Source organism: Aricia agestis, chromosome 6 (genome assembly GCF_905147365.1).
Source record: "Aricia agestis chromosome 6, ilAriAges1.1, whole genome shotgun sequence".
In the NCBI taxonomy this organism is placed as follows: Eukaryota; Metazoa; Arthropoda; class Insecta; order Lepidoptera; family Lycaenidae; genus Aricia; species Aricia agestis.
Genome location: NC_056411.1, coordinates 20,065,732 through 20,085,359, shown reverse-complemented (window position 1 = coordinate 20,085,359; position 19,628 = coordinate 20,065,732). Strand labels below are relative to the sequence as shown.

General features: G+C 37.6%; 1 protein-coding gene across 1 annotated transcript; it reads right to left on the bottom strand.

Annotated features, from left to right (window-relative positions):
• Positions 1–2,347: 2,347 nt before the first annotated feature.
• Positions 2,348–16,542, bottom strand: LOC121727645. The gene is made up of 5 exons (XM_042115592.1): positions 16,435–16,542; positions 7,321–7,378; positions 5,629–5,777; positions 4,013–4,529; positions 2,348–2,578 (listed from the first exon to the last, which is right to left on the bottom strand). The coding sequence occupies exons 2-5, from the start codon at positions 7,372–7,374 to the stop codon at positions 2,360–2,362; spliced, it is 939 nt and encodes a 312-aa protein (XP_041971526.1). The 5' UTR covers positions 7,375–7,378; positions 16,435–16,542; the 3' UTR covers positions 2,348–2,359.
• Between the last annotated feature and the right edge of the window lie 3,086 nt (positions 16,543–19,628).

Here is a 19,628-nt window from a genome sequence, read left to right as displayed (position 1 = left end):
GCGAGGTGTTAAGGGCCCCAGACATTAACAGTTCGCCGGCAGGCCGTGGCCCGGCAGTTAATCGGAGAAGACCACAGACTCATGACAGTTCCCCTGACGATTTTGTAGATTTTGTATCGACGGTCAATGACTGTCAGGCAGGTGGACTGTTAATGTATGGGACCCTGTATGCTCAGCCAGGCCGAAGCCCGCGTGATTAATTTCATATCATAATATTATCATCATATCATCATTGATTTCAGCTATCGTATACGACAGCTGAAATCAATGATGATATGATGACGCACTTAGAAAACTCGCGATGCAGGATTGTGACGCTAATTGTATCGCCATATTTTGCTCCTAAAAATTTATTTACCGTCGCGTCGGTGGCCAAATTATATTATGCTCGCTTGTAAAAAAAAAAATTTGGTGTCTTTTATGTTAACATTGTTATCTTTTAAAAAGTTGTTATTTTTTAGCCTTATGGTAAGGTGGAGACTCCTGCATAAATACACAGGTGCCGTCTGGAGACTATTCAGCCATCTGGGGATGGAGATGAGTTTGTAAAACTCGCAGGTATTGGTCTTGACGCTTGGTTCCTTCAACCAAATGTAGTCGACCATGGTTCCTTTAACCAAATGTAGTCCTTTGGGTTAATCTCGCGCCATATAGTAACCGACGAAGGACTTTTGAGTCCTTCAACAACACAGCTATCATCAAAATTTTCATGTCGCGTGCGGCCAACAAACTGGTAATTGTCCTGGAGGATCTGAATCAATTGTGTCATAATAAGGTCATGCCTTTAGCTTTATAATAAAAAAAAATACAAATAATTTTATTTGCTTTTTAAACTTGCTTTCCTCCTTCCAATATTCCGATGTTTTAGCGAACGTCTATTTAGCACGCATCGTCTGGGCACAATAGACATAACGATGGTCTGGGTAAACTTTGGTTTTCCGAAGAACGGCAACAAGTAACAATATAAGCAATACGAATCTACGTAAAAATCTAACACTGAGTATAATAATTTGACTACCCAGACCCACTGTATGTTTCGTTTAGCAGAATATGTTGAAGTCATGGTAAAGAAAAGGCAATATTGCACTACCTAGCCGCTAATTTTAGATTCTGAGTTAGTCTTAGTGCAAACAGACCCTTACGTTTAAAACGCTTTAAATATTACATTTTTAAAGCTGAAAAGTTACCAAGTTTCTGTGTAAGCTACACGGGAACTGAGCTTACAAAGGAAATTTAAAATTCACAGCCACAGAGTAAAGAGTAATCCAAGTTTAAACGTTAGGGGAATATTGTTAGAGAACATAAAACCGTGACACCTTTGTCGAAACTCTTTACCGGGAATTTCCATGAATATTAATAATATTTTTACACTAAGATAAGTTTTAAATAAGATTTTCTGTGAGACAAAGAAGAAGCGACTTGCGAAGATAATATTCAGAACGGAATTATGCAAGCTTTCAGAAGAAAAGTGTACAATGTATGTAATGAAGGCTGAAAACACACAAAACACACACACGACCCCTTAAATTTAGTGTAACATCTACCGTTACAGGGTTAAAGCAGATAATATGCCATACTGTTAAACTTGGATTTAAATTATTAATAATTATCGATACATCTATAATTCTATACATTCTATACATACATATAAATAAAATTGGAGTGTTTGTTTTGGTGTATGTATACGATACATACACCAAAACAACATTTTTTACAATTTTTGTCTGTATGTCTGTCTGTCTGTCTGTCTGTTTGTTCCGGCTAATTTCTGAAACGGCTGGAGCTAATTTGCCGGGACTTTTTTTAGTAGATAGCTGATGTAGTAAGGTATAACTTAGGCTACTTTTTAACCGACTTCCAAAAAGGAGGAGGTTATATTTTACTTTTTTCATATTTGTTAGCGGACTATCCATCTTTGTTATTATACTATGTTGACGCGGACGAAGTCGCGGGCAACAGCTAGTATTAAATAAATTTGGTGTTGTGTAAACCACCAGGTCAAAATTTCTTGAGATTGGATTTGATGACATTGATATTTTATCCAGATTGTATGCTGGCAACTGGCAACATTCTAAACTTTAAAGAACTGCACGTTCAATTAAGAGTGGCAATATAATATATTTTGACAAGTGCACAAATTTGCAGGCTGCAAGTTTTGGGTTTTAGACTTAGGTTGTAAGCAGCAATTTCTGTGCATAAGAGTAGGTATGTACACCGACTAAAGGTGGCAGCACATGTTGAGTAAAAAAACCTGCAGCATCCTTGCAGAGCATATTCCCTAATTTCCTATGTGCGTTATATTGTTAAAGAGATGGGCAGTAAATAAAACACCACATACTACAGACTATGTATTAACTATTCAGTACTTATATATGAGCGGCTGGAGGTACCGAATCTCAGTGGACAGGAGCGACTCGTCCCTCGCCAGTTCAGCCACCATCTCCTTGGCGCGGTTGTTGGCATAATCGTGCGTGCAGTCGTGGCGAGACACCATGTTTGACAGCGCCATAGAGAGCTGCGCCCGCGCACCTCCGCTAGAGGACTCCACGAGATTCTTCATCACCTCGTCGGAGAAACCCTAGAAGAGAGCAATAAGTGAGAAAGATATATAAGGGCTCCTACACAAAACAGTGAATCCGCAGTCAAAAATGGCATTGCGATGCGATGCGAATTCGCAATTTTGTGTGGGAGCCCTAAAGAGGGCGTATGGTGTCGATTTTTCGCCAAACTTCAGAATAACGTGTTATCCACACTACATAGATAATTTTTCCAATAAAACACTACTTTGCTTTACGCAATAAGTTTTTCCTATCATAGTTGAGAATCACGTCATCCCATAGAATTGCTATGCCCAGCTAGGCAAATAAAGCGACTCCTTTCTCAAAAACACATTCCTCGAAACGCAGGTCCGGTGGAAAATCCTTACACACTTCTGTTTTCGCAAGGTGCGCAGAATATCTTCTTTTCTACTACAAAGTGCCCAAAGCAATCTACGTCGACACACAGTATCGATATTCCACCTCCATCTCAGCTAATGTATCACATTGTAACGTGGATCACGCCCGCCGCCCGCCATCGATACACACATTCATTACGGAACCGATTGAACGAGGGACGACACGAGCCAAGGATTTAACGCTAATGTGCTCTAGAAATAGTGGTATTATTTGCTATGCATCCGGTTTAGCGTGATCGCAATTTATATATTTCCGTTGTCAATCTATCAATTTTCTCGATTCTACCGCAGTAAACTACTGCGGTAGAATCTTCTTTACGCTCAACTGATTTTCTTGGATATGGAGATACTTTGACTCCTAGAAATAGAGTGTTAGAAAATAGTTATACTTTTTATGTTGACAAAATATATTTATCCCAATACAAACAAATTGCTACCTAAATGAAGTTGAGGGCAACATTTATCACTGTCAAAAGTATATAGTAGTAACTGGATAGTAGTGTTTTCTCTTTAAGTACCAACTGCCAACTACTCTATCATTCAGTACTAAAAATAGGCTCACACGTACCAAATGCAGTCTGAATCGAATAGTCTTTATTCTTTCTTCATCTCCATATTTCGTCCTCCAACAATAATATATTTTACACAAGACTTATCTAACATATTCCCATCCTTAACCGTACTTTACGGGCCGAGAACTTTTATGTGGCGAGGGATGTACTGTCGTTACCAGTTTTATGGCTTCGTCCTAGAGACATCCCAATAGCCGTAAAGCAGTCCCGTCCTGCTTTACGGCTATTGGGATACTATTTGATCAAATTATTGCGTTCCGTATTGGTCAATAGCAACGTAAATGGGCACTTTCAGATTTCATGTGTGTTGTTGTTTAAGGGATATTCAAGTAAACGAGTCGATACGATGTCGCAAAGAATTTCACAGCAGAAACATCAGCTCTGATGTGGCTTCTCTACGTTGGCCCATTACGGACCAACACAATATGAACCTATAGAAGGGTATGTCGACGTACTGTAGGACGTAGGACGTAAAAAAACTTACCACAAAGCTGTTCAATTTCTGCTTCTTGGCGTCCCTGCTGAGGAGGTCGTACAGTAGCAGCAGCCGCAGGTTGGTGGACGAGAGCTTGCCCTTGGGCTTCGGCTCCGGGGGGTTCCCGCGCCCGCGCAGACTGCCAAACGTGTCCACGATCCTGTCATCATCAGGGTCGTTGGCCATGCGGATCATCTCCCGCACGTTCGGGGACAGGTACTGCAGGTTCTCCTCATTTAGCTCTTCAGCACTCTCGGAGCGGCTCGTGATCTTCATGTCGTCGAGGGGGGGAAGGAGAGGCGGCACGTTGGGAGTGGGGTCCACTATGGGGTTCACTTGCTCCGTCTGGGCGGCCAGCAGAGGCTCCTCCTGTTTCTTCTCTTTGGGTTCCAGGAAGGAGTACTGGAAGAAACTGTGCTGCATCGGCAGGAGGACGTAGTGGGGGTTCTTGGCGGTGTACCAGCGGTGACGGGGAGGTGATGGTGGTGCGAACAGTCCGGGTCGGTGGTACTGGGTGGTCTGGTCACTGGAACAGGGAGATAATGGTTCAAGTTTAAGGTTTATACTAATCCAAATACGTAGGTATCAGCTAATTGAAGAGCATGTATGTAACATGGGTAGGTTATGCCTTAAAAAAGTTGTAGACGAATGACGACTTAAGTCATACCTAATTAGTAATTACTTTCATGAAAATAATAGTAAATTGATGATGTTGCTTATACTAAACACTGAAGCAACATGGTAACGCCTTAAATTTATAGTCAGGCAACAACCAACAAGCGCACTATTTGACTATTTGCATAATAATATGCAACTTTGCTATTATAACAACTTTGTTAACTTTTATGGAATATACTTCGAAAGTACACTTTAAAACAGTCTAAGTACGAGTATCCATTATTCCCGTATGGGATACGTAAGGGTTTTTTTTTCCACTAGAACAGTTGCTGCTGTCGCAAAAAAATGTTGAGGTTAATTTACGAGTGTCTGAAAAATCTCGAAATACAATAAATATTGTGTACCCACTCTATCCAGCATAATATTATTAAACTAAACTATGTACTTCTAAGTTGTACTTCTCGGTGCTCGCTCCAGGCTTAGAGGTACTATTTGGTATTTAATAATATTAACTCCCACACCAGTTTCGGTGACGGTGGTCGGTTTCATTGAAACCAGGCCAGTTACGCAGGAGTAATTTTATAATGCCCAAGTGTATGTGCAGTACACAAGAGCACTCTCTATTTACTCTCATAACCCAGTGGGACGGAAGACCGACACGACTGGCGAGAGATCAGGCGCAGGACCGACTTTTTACATGCCCATCCGACGCATCTTACCTGCCAGACAATCATGTGATCAGTCTATGTTGTCCTAACCAAACTTGGAAATAACATGTTTCCAACGCGGAAATCGAACCCAAGACCTCCGAGTCAAGAGCCACGCTCTGAACCACTGGACCACGGAGGCGTTACTTCACCTACGCAACGCACCTGCAGCTCTTCTGATGTTGCGAGTGTCCATGGGCGACGGTAGTTGCTTACCATCAGGTGACCCGTTTGCTCGTTTGCCCCCTTATTTAATAAAAAAAAAAAAACTTAGTGTATTTGGTACGTAGTGGTACTTACGGCGGGCGCTGCGTGGTCGCCTTGGTGGGTTTAGGCGGGGGGATCTCATCCTTGGCCTCGAAGGACATCTGGTCGGTGAGGTGTGCGATGACCTGCATCGCCACCGGCAGGTACGAGTCCGACAGCTTCACCTGCTGCTTACCGCACACCTGGAACCAGACATAGATTAAAGTAAGTACCATCATTAGCATCATATAAATAATATAGAGACCCGTCCATATCCTAATTGGCAAACAGCAAACACCTACATGTGGATAGGTGTTTGTATATTGTGTTTGCCTGTTCCTGTTTGTGTTCTTTTTTTTATGAAATAAGGGGGCAAACGAGCAAACGGGTCACCTGATGGAAAGCAACTCCGTCATCCATGGACACTCGCAACATCAGAAGAGCTGCAGGTGCGTTGCCGGCCTTTTAAGAGGGAATAGGGGAGGGTAAAGAAGGGAATAGGGAAGGGTAGGGAAGGGAATAGGGTAGGGGATTGGGCCTCCGGTAAACTCACTCACTCGGCGAAACACAGCGCAAGCGCTATTACACGCCGGTTTTCTGTGAGCCCGTGGTATTTCTCCGGTCGAGCCGGCCCATTCGTGCCGAAGCATGACTCTACCACGTAAACTACTATTCGGCGTCGGTGTCGGTTTCCATATGCTTGGTAAACATTCAGCGTGAGGACGGGGCATTATATCTCATCATCATCTGTATACCAGACCGCCCGAAAGCTACACTTGTTTACAGTACTAATTTGTTTACAGTACTAACTTGTTTACAGTACTAATTTATAATGACAACTGCTAGGCACTTGAAATTTTCACAGCATCCTTAATTATATTTGTACTTTGATAATTAATAATATTATTAAAATAAATAGTTAAGGGCTCCCATAGAAAAAACACAATTTTTGCCTACTTTCGCTCTATAACGGTACAGAACCCTTGGCCGATTTTTTTAAATATTTTGATACGGTCACTGTCTATTAGATTTTAGAACAATGTCATCATGATACCTGAATTGGTGGGGGAGGGATGCAGGGGGGTGAGTAACCTAAACAACGTTCGACAGCAGCGTGAAAGCGAATGAATATTCATTCGCGAATAATTACCGACTTCTGACACGCCGGTAGCCGCCCGCGGCTTTGTATTTGTTGGGTAGAAGGATATTTTTGAAGTCATTTTATAAAGAAAGAAATAACATTACAACGAAGACTTTAATGTCCAAGACATTGAGGCACAGCTAAATTATCTTTAACAAAACACGTTAACTTTATTTAAAAATAAAATCGGCCAAGTGCGAGTCGGAATCGCGCACAAAGTGTTCCGTACAGGTACAGAGCAAAAATAGTCCAAAAGAGCCCCCCTTAAATATTTATTATATTTTAATATTATTATAAAATTTTAAAGGACAAATATAACAAAAGAATATGTGAAAAAATTTGAGGGCCTACCTCTTGCCATTATTGATATAGAGCGAAAAAGGCCGAAAAAATCACGTTTGTTGTATGGGACTTAAATATTTATTTTATTTTGTTTTCAGTATTTGTTGTTATAGCGGCAACAGATACACACAATCTGTGAAAAATTCAAAAGTCTAGCTATAGCGATTCTTGAGATAGAGCCTGGAGACGGACAGACGAACCCGTCCCGTCCCGTTTTTACCCTTTGGGTACAGAACCCTAAAAAAGCTATATGTATGTCTTACCAGGGCATGGTGTGAGATCAGCACTCCTAGTGTCACCAACACGAAACGATACATTGTGCTGGAAAAGAAAAACATAATATTATCTTTATTATAAATTTTGGCTGACACTTGATATTTTTCTTAAATGGTCGGTAATGCACATGCGACTCCTCTCATGTTCTGTGTAGTATAGGCAGATTCGTTAAAAAAATTCCAAGTAAAGACAAAATAATCTTGTGAGTTGTGACGGATTTTCAGCCCACTAAAGTTAATTTAGATTTTAGACCTATAGCGTAGAGGTGAAGTTAGGTTTGTAGTGAGTACTGAGTAATCAAGTAACTCTATTATCTAGGTACTCGTAATTTCAAAATAGAAAACGTTTATTGGTATATTATCTTTTATTCTATTCCGAATAATCTAATTTTCCCAAATATTATAAAATCATTTTCCGATGTTTGCCGGGCTAATTTAATTTTCCTTGCTCAGCATTTCCCGATCCGTTTCGTTCCTGCTCATATTTTATTCATGTTCGTTCAGCAATCGCCGGTCTTCGTGAAACTTTCATGTGCGTTTTGTGCGAAATTGTTCAGCGCAAAAGTTATTTTGATTCGCATTTATAATGTAAGGTGATTCTAAAATGCTCGATACAGAACCGTAGCACCTCCATCGAGGGTATTGCAGACACAATAGATTTTCAATTGTTATGCGGCAGCCGGTTGCCACTTGGGGATTGATGGGTTAAATTGTTAAAAGCGCATTTCTTTCAACTAACATTATAAGGAGGTCTTATTTGTGTATTTCTGTGAATACAGTGAGTTTCTCGTACATCCATTCGTTTCAATGTCTAAACTCCTCCCGTAGCCTACAGAAGGTAAGATTTTTTCTTTCGAATATAATAATTATAGGCGTCAGCACAATATAAGGAGGAGGAGTAGAGCAGCCTAAGGTAAATACATGCGTAAAATATGTAAATGCTGTAGGATTTGTTATTTAAGTATGATACAGAAAAAAAAAACAAAAACACCAGACAACCCTTTCAAGATTTCATTTTTTATTTCCAATGACGTTATATCCAGTATCAATATTTTAATCATTATATTGTATGATGTGTATGTATATAATGTCATAATAACATTATGCTAGAATAACTAAAAATATACTAGCAATATATTAGAGGTTAACCGTTAGGCGATAGTAATTCCAGTCATACACATAAAATCTGGTCGTATATTAAGTTTATGAGTCGTTAACTCATACAATGTCAATATTGTGACATTCCCTCGTCGAGTTAGCCGACTGTGGGGAAATAAAGAAAGATCTAGCTTATTATAGTTTTATATTGAACTAGATAATTTGAAGATAATTGATAATTTGAATTTGGAGAAAAAAAATTGAAAAAGTTTTTTATTGAACCAGATATTCAGATAATTCCCACAGCTCCGATCTGTAAAACTCCAAAAGTATCATTTAAATATGTCCTTTCCTGGGACTCAAAGTATCTCCATACCATATTTCAGAGTGAGTTTAGCAGTTTGGGCGTTACAGACGGACAGAAAGACATTTTAAATAAATAAATTAAAAAAAATTAAATAGTAATAGTAAAGTATGGATTTAAACGGTAAAGTCGAGAGCATCATCTAGTCACAAATAGTTTAGCTAAATCCAGCAAAATAAATAAGGTCAGGAATCGATATAGGCTAAGGTGGGATGACCTACTTCAGCTAGGCGAATGGCCAAAAAACTTTCCTACTAACTTACTGCCATGATAGATTGCTTCAACGTAAGGAGGCCTTGTACTATGCTCTGTTTAAATTTGTTTTGGCCTAAATTGCCAATGGAGGTAGCAGATTAATCCTAATAATTTAAATATCACGTATTCGCTAATACAGAAATACGATATTATACAGTATACACCTTGTATATTCATGTTATAACATTAAAATGAATATATAAAAGGTGTAAAGCGGGGAATTGACTACCGGGCTGCCCGCGGGCCGTCCGGTCTGGCACAAGTCTGCCGCTTGCCCCTATTGAACACACACAGAACAGGCAAGTCAGTCGAATAGATAGAGAGCTGCAGCTCGGTCGTGTCATGTGTCATGGACTCGACATTCTTTTTAATAGATGATAGATCAGCATCGGCATTGATTTCTTTGGATTTTTCAATAAGTTCGCTGTACGTAGATCGGTGTTCATGTAATCCTTGCTTTCAACTTTCCACAAACAAGGATGCGACCGGTAAATGGAAATAAACGAATGTCAAAATTGTGTTTTTGATGGTTTTTCTTAAGTTTAGTGTTTGTATTGTTTACAATAATATGTTTTAAAATAATATTTTAAGTGCACTCTAGTCGCTCTCCAAGGCGCAAATGACGACGGGCCGCCCGTTGCGACCATTCATGTACAGACTTGCCCGTGCCCGCGCGGGAAAAATGCGATCTCGCGGGCAGGCTGCGGGCACAGGCCGGCGGGCATGTCTCTGACCGTACCTAGGAGTTGACGAGCAGACATGCGACAGACCTGCCCGTGACGGGCAGCCCGTAGCGGGCGGCCCGGTAGTCAATTCCCCGCTTAACAGAATTGCAAAACTAAGTGATAATACTTAAGGGTGCATATGCGTCCCCTGTATTGTGTTCACTGTGAAAGTAGCAGGCTGAAAGAGTAACTCTTTTTTACTTTTGTATGGAAAAAAATAATTTTCTTTTTCAGGGTTGCTACTTTCACAATGAAATCTTTTTAAGGGATACATAAACATTACGCACCCTATAGTATTAAAATACTTATTTTTGTTACACCCAGTATATTTTAAATAAAATTAATATTAAATCAAACAACGATAAATCAAAAAGAATTGGACAGGGGAGTGGGGGGGACACACTGCGGGACAAAAGTGATTCTTGCAGCTTGCTGTTTGGTACACTTTTGCCCGCAAGTCGTCACTCGTCTCGCATTAGTGCGATCAGATTATAAGGTGACAGGAGTTTATAATATAGATAAACTCCTGTCACCTCAGAATCCGATTGATCAAATTTGATTTGATCAAAAATCAAAAGCGCTAGTGAATAGATAAACTGCAGCCAAAAAACCTCCGAAACCAGAAATCTTACAACCAAGTAGTAATGAGCAAAATGGTCTTGGGCCTGGTCTTGCAAGCTGCAGTCTTGATCATGCCAATAAAGCAGGAACAAGATTGTACTATCAGAGAAGTTGATTCCTAGGCAGATGGCGGACCTAAGTAATTTGGTCGCGTTACGTCAAACCCATCCCGACCGATCACAGCTAACATTGCCAGCCGACCACATGACGTAGGTCAGTCAACTAACTAGGAATCAATTTCCGCGTATATAATTCCACGGTTATAATGGTACAAGAGAGATCAAAACCAAGACTGTTCGAGTTTTGGTACTTACTTTGCTCATCACTACAGCAAAGGACGCTACTAGCTTCGTCCACACTGTGCCTTTATCTGTTCGTCAAGGGCATGCGTTATAGCGCAGTCAACAGCGAACGTGAGGCATGTCCGCGACGCATGCCCTCTGACCGTATCCAAAATACAAAAATGACAATGTTGGCGTTGCGTTCGTTGACGCATTCAATTATTGAATGCGCCAAAACGAAAGTTGAATGAAAGAAGATGACGAAAATTGAAGACGAAAGCGCATAGCGTGGACATAGCTAATGATGCTGATGTGTGACAGATATTTGGCCATTCCGCCGATGTTTTTATGAAATTCGCCTCATCATACATTCAGAGCGCGCGGTGAAAGCGACACTCGTCAACTATTTGCCAAAACATAACGACAATAGATCATCACAATGAAGAAGGAGCTCTAGTACAGCGATACAACATACAAGAGTTACAAGGCCTTTTGAAGCTCAGTAGTCTGCACTCTGCAGTTATTACTATGGCAGCCTAAAATGCTACCAAATAAATTATTTGTTTTTTTTTTTCGCATAAATAATTAATCCAAACAGAGCATAATTTATGTATTTAAAACTAGATGACTGATGATGACTGAAAGCGTGGGAACCGTACATTTTTTCGCATTATTAATGATATTAATATGAATGAATATCACTAAGATTATACCCCCAGCTTCATTACCGACTTCTCATAGGGTCAAAAAGTGTTACACCAAATCTTTTATTTAAAAATATTTCTTACAAAGAGAGAACTTAGAATTGCTATTTGTATAAATTGAAAAACATTTCTATTTATTCAACATCAAATATTCAACTGAAATTGCTTAACAGAAATGAGCTTTTCGTAGGAATTTTTCAGAAGAGCAATATTATAGTATTCATGTAAAGTCGCCCTGTTGGGACTTGGGACATCCATACCTTCATATCCATACTAATATTATAAATGCGAAAGTGTGTTTGTCTGTCTGTCCGTCCGTTATCTCTTAACGCCCAAACCGCTTAACCGATTTTGCTGTTTGGTATGGAGATACTTTGAGTCCCCGGAAATCTAGTGTATTAAATTTTAACTACATGATTACACTAGATGAGTCCCGCAATATATGGGAGAATTCGTTATCGAGGGCGTACCTTTTCCGGGAGAAAGTATCATTATATTATGATTCCGGGGACTCAAAATCGGTTAAGCGGTTTGGGCGTTAAGAGATAACGGACAGACAAAGAGACAAACACACTTTCGCATTTATAATATTAATATGGATTCTCAATGTCAGACGAATATTTAATAATTAAATATTCGTCTGACATTGAGAAGAATTGCCTATGTATCTGAATAATATTGTAAGACATACTTGTTATTATTTCCGTGGTGCTGTTGTTTTAGTTTGATATTTGTTGTAACTGACCTATGCTGCGCTGAGTTCTGTTACGTTTTGCTTATATTGATACTATTATTATAATCCATACTAAAAGATTCACATTAGACGTTGATAATACATGATGTTTTATCCGGGTCATGATAATATCGGACGACTACAAAAATATCGTATGACTGTATCGTCTATATACATAAATTACATAATAACCGAAATTCTATGCAGCTGGAGGTAAACTAAAACTTGAGAAAAGTTACTCGAGTAGACGTAAATTAGAACATTTGGCACAGTGAGGTACATGAAAAGCAATCAATTAATCTATAATAAGTAATCAGTAAAACATAAGTAAATACTTATCTAGGTTGTAGGTACATCAGAGTCTTCTACGCCTCGACCGAAGAACATAAACAACATGGTTCTGTATATCTTATCTACTACATTAACAAATCTGGAGAAAGCACTAGTACTTAATCTAGAAGCACTAGATACTAGTGAAGGCTAGATAACCCCGCGTGCGCCTGCGCCGTTACCACGATATAGGTCGGAGAAAGGCCCTACAATCACAGACATAGATTACAGGAACCCATTTATGTCAATTAACAAGATATATTCGCTTCTAGTACTGGATAAACAGATAGAAATTAAAATTTAAAGGACCGTATCTATTTTATAAATTTAAACAGATAGGCCTTTTAATTTAAAGGAGGTACCTATTTTGTAATAGCATCGATATTAGCAGGTGTTAGTAATGTTTTCAAAATTGTGATATTCTAGGTTTTTTCTGTAAATAAATTTAGGCTATGACACCAGTGGGGTAAAAAAGTGGTTGACAACAACACAATTTCGCCATTCTGATAGTTTTAAATTATAATGAAGAATGCTTTTTTCTGCCGCAAAAAAATCCGCCATTTACATTGGAAAATATATTAAGTCCCTAGAACTTTTTTTATTTTCACCACAAAACAACAATTTATTCCTTTTGGAACGAACGAATTAATGAGTTCAATTTCTTGGGAGATGAGTCATTTCGGATTTACCCAATCAGGGGAGCGCTATCGGCGTTTTAGGATCAATAAACATATCGCCGAACGAGTATATCGTGTTTTGGTTGAGGTCAACACAGGTTAATGAATGCAGGATTCGCATGCGACATCTTCTTGGACATGTTTCTGGTGAGATATGGCGGTCATTTGTAAGTAGTTGGGAAAATAACATTTTGCTCAAAAATATTAAAATTTTTAGAGGGACTAAAGCATATGGCTTAAAATTATTATTAGTACCCATAACAATAATTTTAATGTAATACGTTTATATAAAGGGTAAATATTGTAATCGATATTTTTAAATAACTGCTTTAAACTTTCTTTCTAGCCATGATTTTTTGATAATACATTTTTTTTCTTCAATAACTTAGAAAAAGAAACTATCCGCATTCATCAAAATCAGTGCGCTATCTTAAGCGTAGAGACAACATCAGGCACATGAGGCACACAGACAATACTGTGTGTTAGGGTTAACACCGTTATCCTTAAAACCATCAAATGAGCACGAAAAAGTTGTTCATTTTGACGGGATCATTAATTGATGGTAACAAACGTATCCCCCAGTTTACTCCTTGGACAATGCGTCGAGACAAATGATTTTTTATACAATATTGGGATCTGTTAAAGCTATGCCTCTACGTTAATTTTTTTCTAAATTTACTAATAAATAAAAAATATGACCCTTCAAAATTCGCAAAAAATGACTTCATCGTACGGCGTACCCCACCAATCCACCGACCATAAAACAAATTTGAAAGATAAAATAAAAAAATAGAGGCATAGACTCACTCTTCCTGAAGATATGAAAAAAAAATTACATAGGCTCTATTTTGAAGGAGGAATCAGAGGACTACGTTACCTCGATTTACTGTATCTGTCTCTATCACAATACACGTGCCGGCGCAGGGTGAAGCGTGATGGCAATAGTTTCTTCGATTAAATTCTACTGCACCCGCGTTCCCTCTTAAGGATAACGGTGCTAAGCCTAAAAACCTGTATACCTATAGGCCCTATTTTTATATTTATACCCTATTTTTTTAAACGGAAAGAACAGACGAATAGAGGGAAAAAATTAGCAAACCACTGCGACTTCCACATGAAAAAACACCCGAGGATGATGACAGCAGAAGGGTAGGATGATCAATGATCATAGGTCATAACACCCTCGTATGTGGATAACATCGGTTTTCAATTACAGTGTATTAGTAAAGTGTTGTGTTACATCTCACACTGGATACAGCAACTGTACAGAGTGTCTAGTTGTGTTAAGGCTGAGAAAGGTTGTTATTATATTAGTGATGTTAGTGAGATATTAAGTGAATAATTATTTTCTAGTAAGTTGATGAAATGTTATTATTAATTTATTGATAATGATAAGGAATATTATAAGTAATATTACAAGACTCGAATTAACAAAGAGTTTGACAGTAGATGTCAATTAAAAGAGGTAACAGACAGATATACATAATATCCTCGATTCTATAGCGGTAATATAAGTATGAATTATGAGAAAAGTCAAGAAAACGCCGCCGCCGCTGGTACACAGCTAAGACCAATAAAAGAAATTATAACAACAAATCTTAATACCAATAATATTATGTAGAGCTTAAGACTCATCTCCGAATTCTCAGGCCACATGCAAAAACAAAACATAAACACAGGACAATGACCCCTCTAGCTTATTAGAACTTCCTTAACGTCGTCAGTTTTGTATCTTTCAGGGTTCGACTGTGGAAATGGTAGTGTTAGTCCATTTATTATCTCAGACAGAAGGCGATCTAGGTCTCTAAGCTACTTAAAACCTACTTTGTAGGAGACCTATAGAATTTCGACGACCTCTGTGGCTCAGTGGTAAGCGCGTTGGTAGCTCAAGCCGGGGTCGCGGGTTCGAATCCCGCCGACGGAACAAAAAGTTTTCAAAGTTCCTGGGTCATGGATGTGTATTAAATATGTGTAAATTGTGTATCATATAATAAAAATCTTAAATATATGCATAGTATAAAAATATTAAATATATTTCCGTTGTCTGGTACCTGTAACACAAGTCCTTCAGGTACTTACCACGGGGCCAGACAGACGTGATGTGAAGCGTCCATATATAAAAAAAAACTTATTTGTAGGTATTCTTGTTTTGTTTTTATCATTTACATGTCATTTTACAATGGCCAGTCTCCTTCAATGGCGTTTTTAATTTTGCCACTTTCTTACTAGGTCACAAACGTCGTAATATGTTTACGTTCAGACTAGCGGTACGGTACCACAAGAAAAATGAGACAAGCCAGGATTGTAGTAAGTAGTATTTTACTTTGGGGTTTTTTCTAAGTATATTTTATGGGTTTTCTAAGTAAATTGCTGTTAAATGTTAATTGTATCTTATCACCAAACCAAAAACACATTTTTTGTCTAAATTGGTATATTGGACACTCTTCTTAAACACCGAATAGGAATAAGCTATGCAAAAAAAAAGTCTCGAAGTTGGTATAAGAATATAAATATAAATATAACAAACAAAAATATAAGAACACTGAACAATGTTATAGTAAACGTAGTTAGGGAACTCACAAAGGAAATCTCGTTGCTAATAATATTTTCCTTTTCAAAGCTACTTGAATAATGTGAGGAGCTTTGTAGTAAAACTTAATGTATACTTGTTTGTTAGTATAATCTACAATTTAGTATTTTCTTTAGCATTGTGTAGTTTATTCTATGATTTATTAAATTGGTAATTGGTAGTAACTATAGGAGATTTTTTTTTTTAAATCTCCAAAAATTCTGTGTTACAAATAACATTACTATGTTCGTAATTTATAATTATTGAAGCTTATCAATACATCTATAAAAGAACTGCGAAGACCTAAGAAAAGTTTGCTATTTTTATTTTTTGTATCATTGCGATATAATTGTAAGTATAGAAATTATATTGAAAATAACGTAAATGGTAAGACAGCATCTTTTTACTGCAAAAATTCTCGAAACTTTAAATTAATTTAAAATCTACTTAAAAACATTAAGTACTTAACAATATTTACAAGTTTTATCTAATGTTTGCGGTAGTTTGTTATTAGATCATTCTAAATCGAGTCTTTAAATAATTAACAGTAAATTAATAATAAGATAATCTAAACAAAACTTAATTTCTTTATAGTGTAATACACGATAGAACACTGCATTAAGACAGTAGCAAAGTAATATTAATTAATTATATCATTTTAATAAACATGATAAATAATAATAAGTGAATACACGCAATGTCAATGCCAAAAAAACGTCCTACTATACGTAATAAAAAAGCCTACCTTACACGCGTGCGATGCGCCTGCGCAGCTCACAGTCCACTGCCGAGTGCGGGCCGCAGCAGCCTCCGCCGTCCGCGCCAGGACGGTGACCCGCCCGTGATATTAACCTCCGAGCCGGTTTGCGAATGTCCGTTTGGTTGGGTGCTTGGTATATCAACATTTAGGTATTGTCATTACATACCTAATTAGTAAAGTGTTAGAAGAATTGAAATGTGTATAGTTTTGACGTAGCAGTTTTTATGGCTCTATTTTCTGTGAAAACAGACGGAGGTTTAATTTGTCTTTAAACGCGTTATTCTGGTTCGTTATGATGAGAGCTGATATCTGCTAACAGACCTAACTAAATATTATGCTAAAGGCATCTGGACTTGAAAGTCACCACACTATACACCACAGGAGGACTATATTAAAAGACCCATTTCTCATCATGACCTCTGTCAACTTATGTTTGTTTCCATATGACACGGTTATGCTAGATGGGGTTCAAAGATTCAGAGCATAATATCTCTTGTCTCCTTTGTGACAAGAGCTATTATTGCTTACCACGTCCTGCTCATCAATATTGGTATTCTGCAAGCTTCACGCATGTCGCCGCCGCGTCGCGCCGCCACCTCGTTTACTGAACATAAGGGTCAAGTCGTGAAAGTTGCGAATAGTCTCGCGACAAAAGTCGCGACTAAAATACTCGAGCCATCAGATTGAATCAACAGCTGTTCTTATAGTAAATTGCTACACACATTTTTACGAGTTACTGCTAAACCTAAAATTATAATTATATGTATAATATTATGTATAAACTCAAGGAACGTAAACCCTTAAAAACTTATAATTCCATTAGTATATTCTAATTCGCTGGGAAAAAGGTCAGTCTTATCATAAATCTAATAAAATCCCTGCAGTAGGCGGAAAAATATAAGCTTTTTGCCACCTACGTCTGGATTAGTTCCTAGATCAGTGGTAGGCGTTATGTGGACGTTCACAAAATATTTTGTAGAGAATATTTAAGTAAGAATTTCTCTTTTGAAGCACGATCGTCTAGCGTCGGTGATGCTGCGAGACTCGAGTCGCGACTGTGCGGCCGCGACATAGCGACAGATTGATGACGCTATAAACGCTCGCTTCGTAGCTAAGTTTTTGAATTTTGCGACTTACTAGTCGCTAGCACAGTAGCACCGTGTCCTCACCCTATCGGCTAACAGAAAACGCGTCTATGTGTCGCATATGTCTTCATTAGGCGACCAAATCCCAAACATTAGCATTCTCTATGGCTACTTATTGGTATTTTATGTAAACGACGACGTCGAGTCCTGTATGTATCCGGAGCAGATTTGAATTTATGAGATCAAATGGATATACTTAATAGTATAGTCATTTAAATATTTAGATATAGAGTTCAATCAACTTAATTTTTGCACTGTATAGGAATTTGTTTTTTAGTCTTTGTATTATTATTTATTACGTGGAAGCTTGAGATTGGAGAAACACATACTTTTATTAAAGGCTAGATGTTTCCTACTTTATTCGCAAAAAAATCGTTAATCGTTCGATTACTGTATGAATTTTTTTCTTCATCTTATGTAATTTCCCAGTACACTTAAAATATCTATTAATTTTATAATTTAATGGAGTTTTCAGAAATGTAGTGTTAATACAGGAGCTAACCTCACTTCAGAAAAAGAAAATAACTTTAGTTTTATGGCAGTAACAAACTATTTAATTCCATTAACTTTAACTATTAATGCATATGTTATAGTATATTATATAATATCAAATATCTAATCACTAAATACTTTATGGAACTGGTCATCTTCGGTGTTTTCTTCTTTTTGTGGATTCAGAAACGACAAAATATTATGCAGATTTGGATGTTTATGTTTATTTATAACCTGATTTATTCCACCAATAAAAACCTCCTTGATGCCGGTCCAAAACTCATTAAATTTTTTATCTGAGGCAACATTTGCTTCATTTACTTTGACGCTTTTAGCGTTTACACGCAATGAATTAATATTGTTCTTCTTAACTTCATTTTTATTATTATCTTTAGTTGTTTCATAGGCTTTATTATCATTAGCTGTATTGAAAACTCTAGCTATGGAGTAATTAGCTACGATTGGTCCTCGTGTTCTATCATCAGGAATATCAACTACATTTTCTGTTACTTCGTATCTCCTTGCTTTAGTATTCAATGTAGTTTTTATGTATGTTTTGGTTGTAGTTTCTGATTTGTCGTAAGATAAAGTTTTTGCGTTGATGTATTCCTTGTCGTATTCTTCGTAGCTGTCGTCGTAGTATATATGGTATGATTTAACCAACATTAATGTACACGTAAACATCTGAAATAAAAAAATGAATATCAGTTTAATTGTTGGTCATTAAAATAGTTGCTTATGGCAAGTCAAACCTCACAGAGATGTAAAGGCGTGAGAATAACCCATTCTTCTATGACATACAGACGAATCTATAAGGGTTCCGTTTTTTGTCATTCTCTACAAAACCCTAAATATTGACACTTGTAACGGGAAACTTTACTGGTTGCTGGTTTTGTCTGTCAAGTGCAAGACGAATAATAGCTTTGTTTGATATTAGAAAGAGCGGGGTCTCCTAACGCAGGTTTTACTTAAAACTGGACTTTACCCACATGTAAACAAAACAACATGTTTTGTTATTGAATAATTATAATATTTTAATTTTTCATTACAATAATATAATTTTTACAAATAAAAAATATAAATTAATATTAAGTACTAGATGACCCGGTGAACTTTGTATCAGCTTTCCTTCTATTATAAAACTTCCCTGGACTTAGTCGAATATTTCAAGGTTAAAATTAGCTAAATCAGTACAGCCGTTCTCGAGTCTTAGCGAAACTAACAAAATTTTAAATTCTTTTTTTTTAGATTGTTACTAAACTGAGTAACAACTGAGTAACTGAGTAACAGTAGTTAATGTGGTCTCCTTATTTTACAACTGGGCCGTTACTATTTAGGTTATGCGAGTAGGGAACTCTGATCGACTACACAGTTCCGTACCCGGGCTCTTTGTGTACCAATTATAATTTCCTTTGATATGGACATTCCCAGCGAGCTCCACGCGAGCTCCACTGATCAATGTGGCAGCCGTCTAGTTAAATTAGCCAGCCAATTCGTTGACTAGGCCGGTCGTGAAATAAGTCTTTTACAACGGGCTAAAAA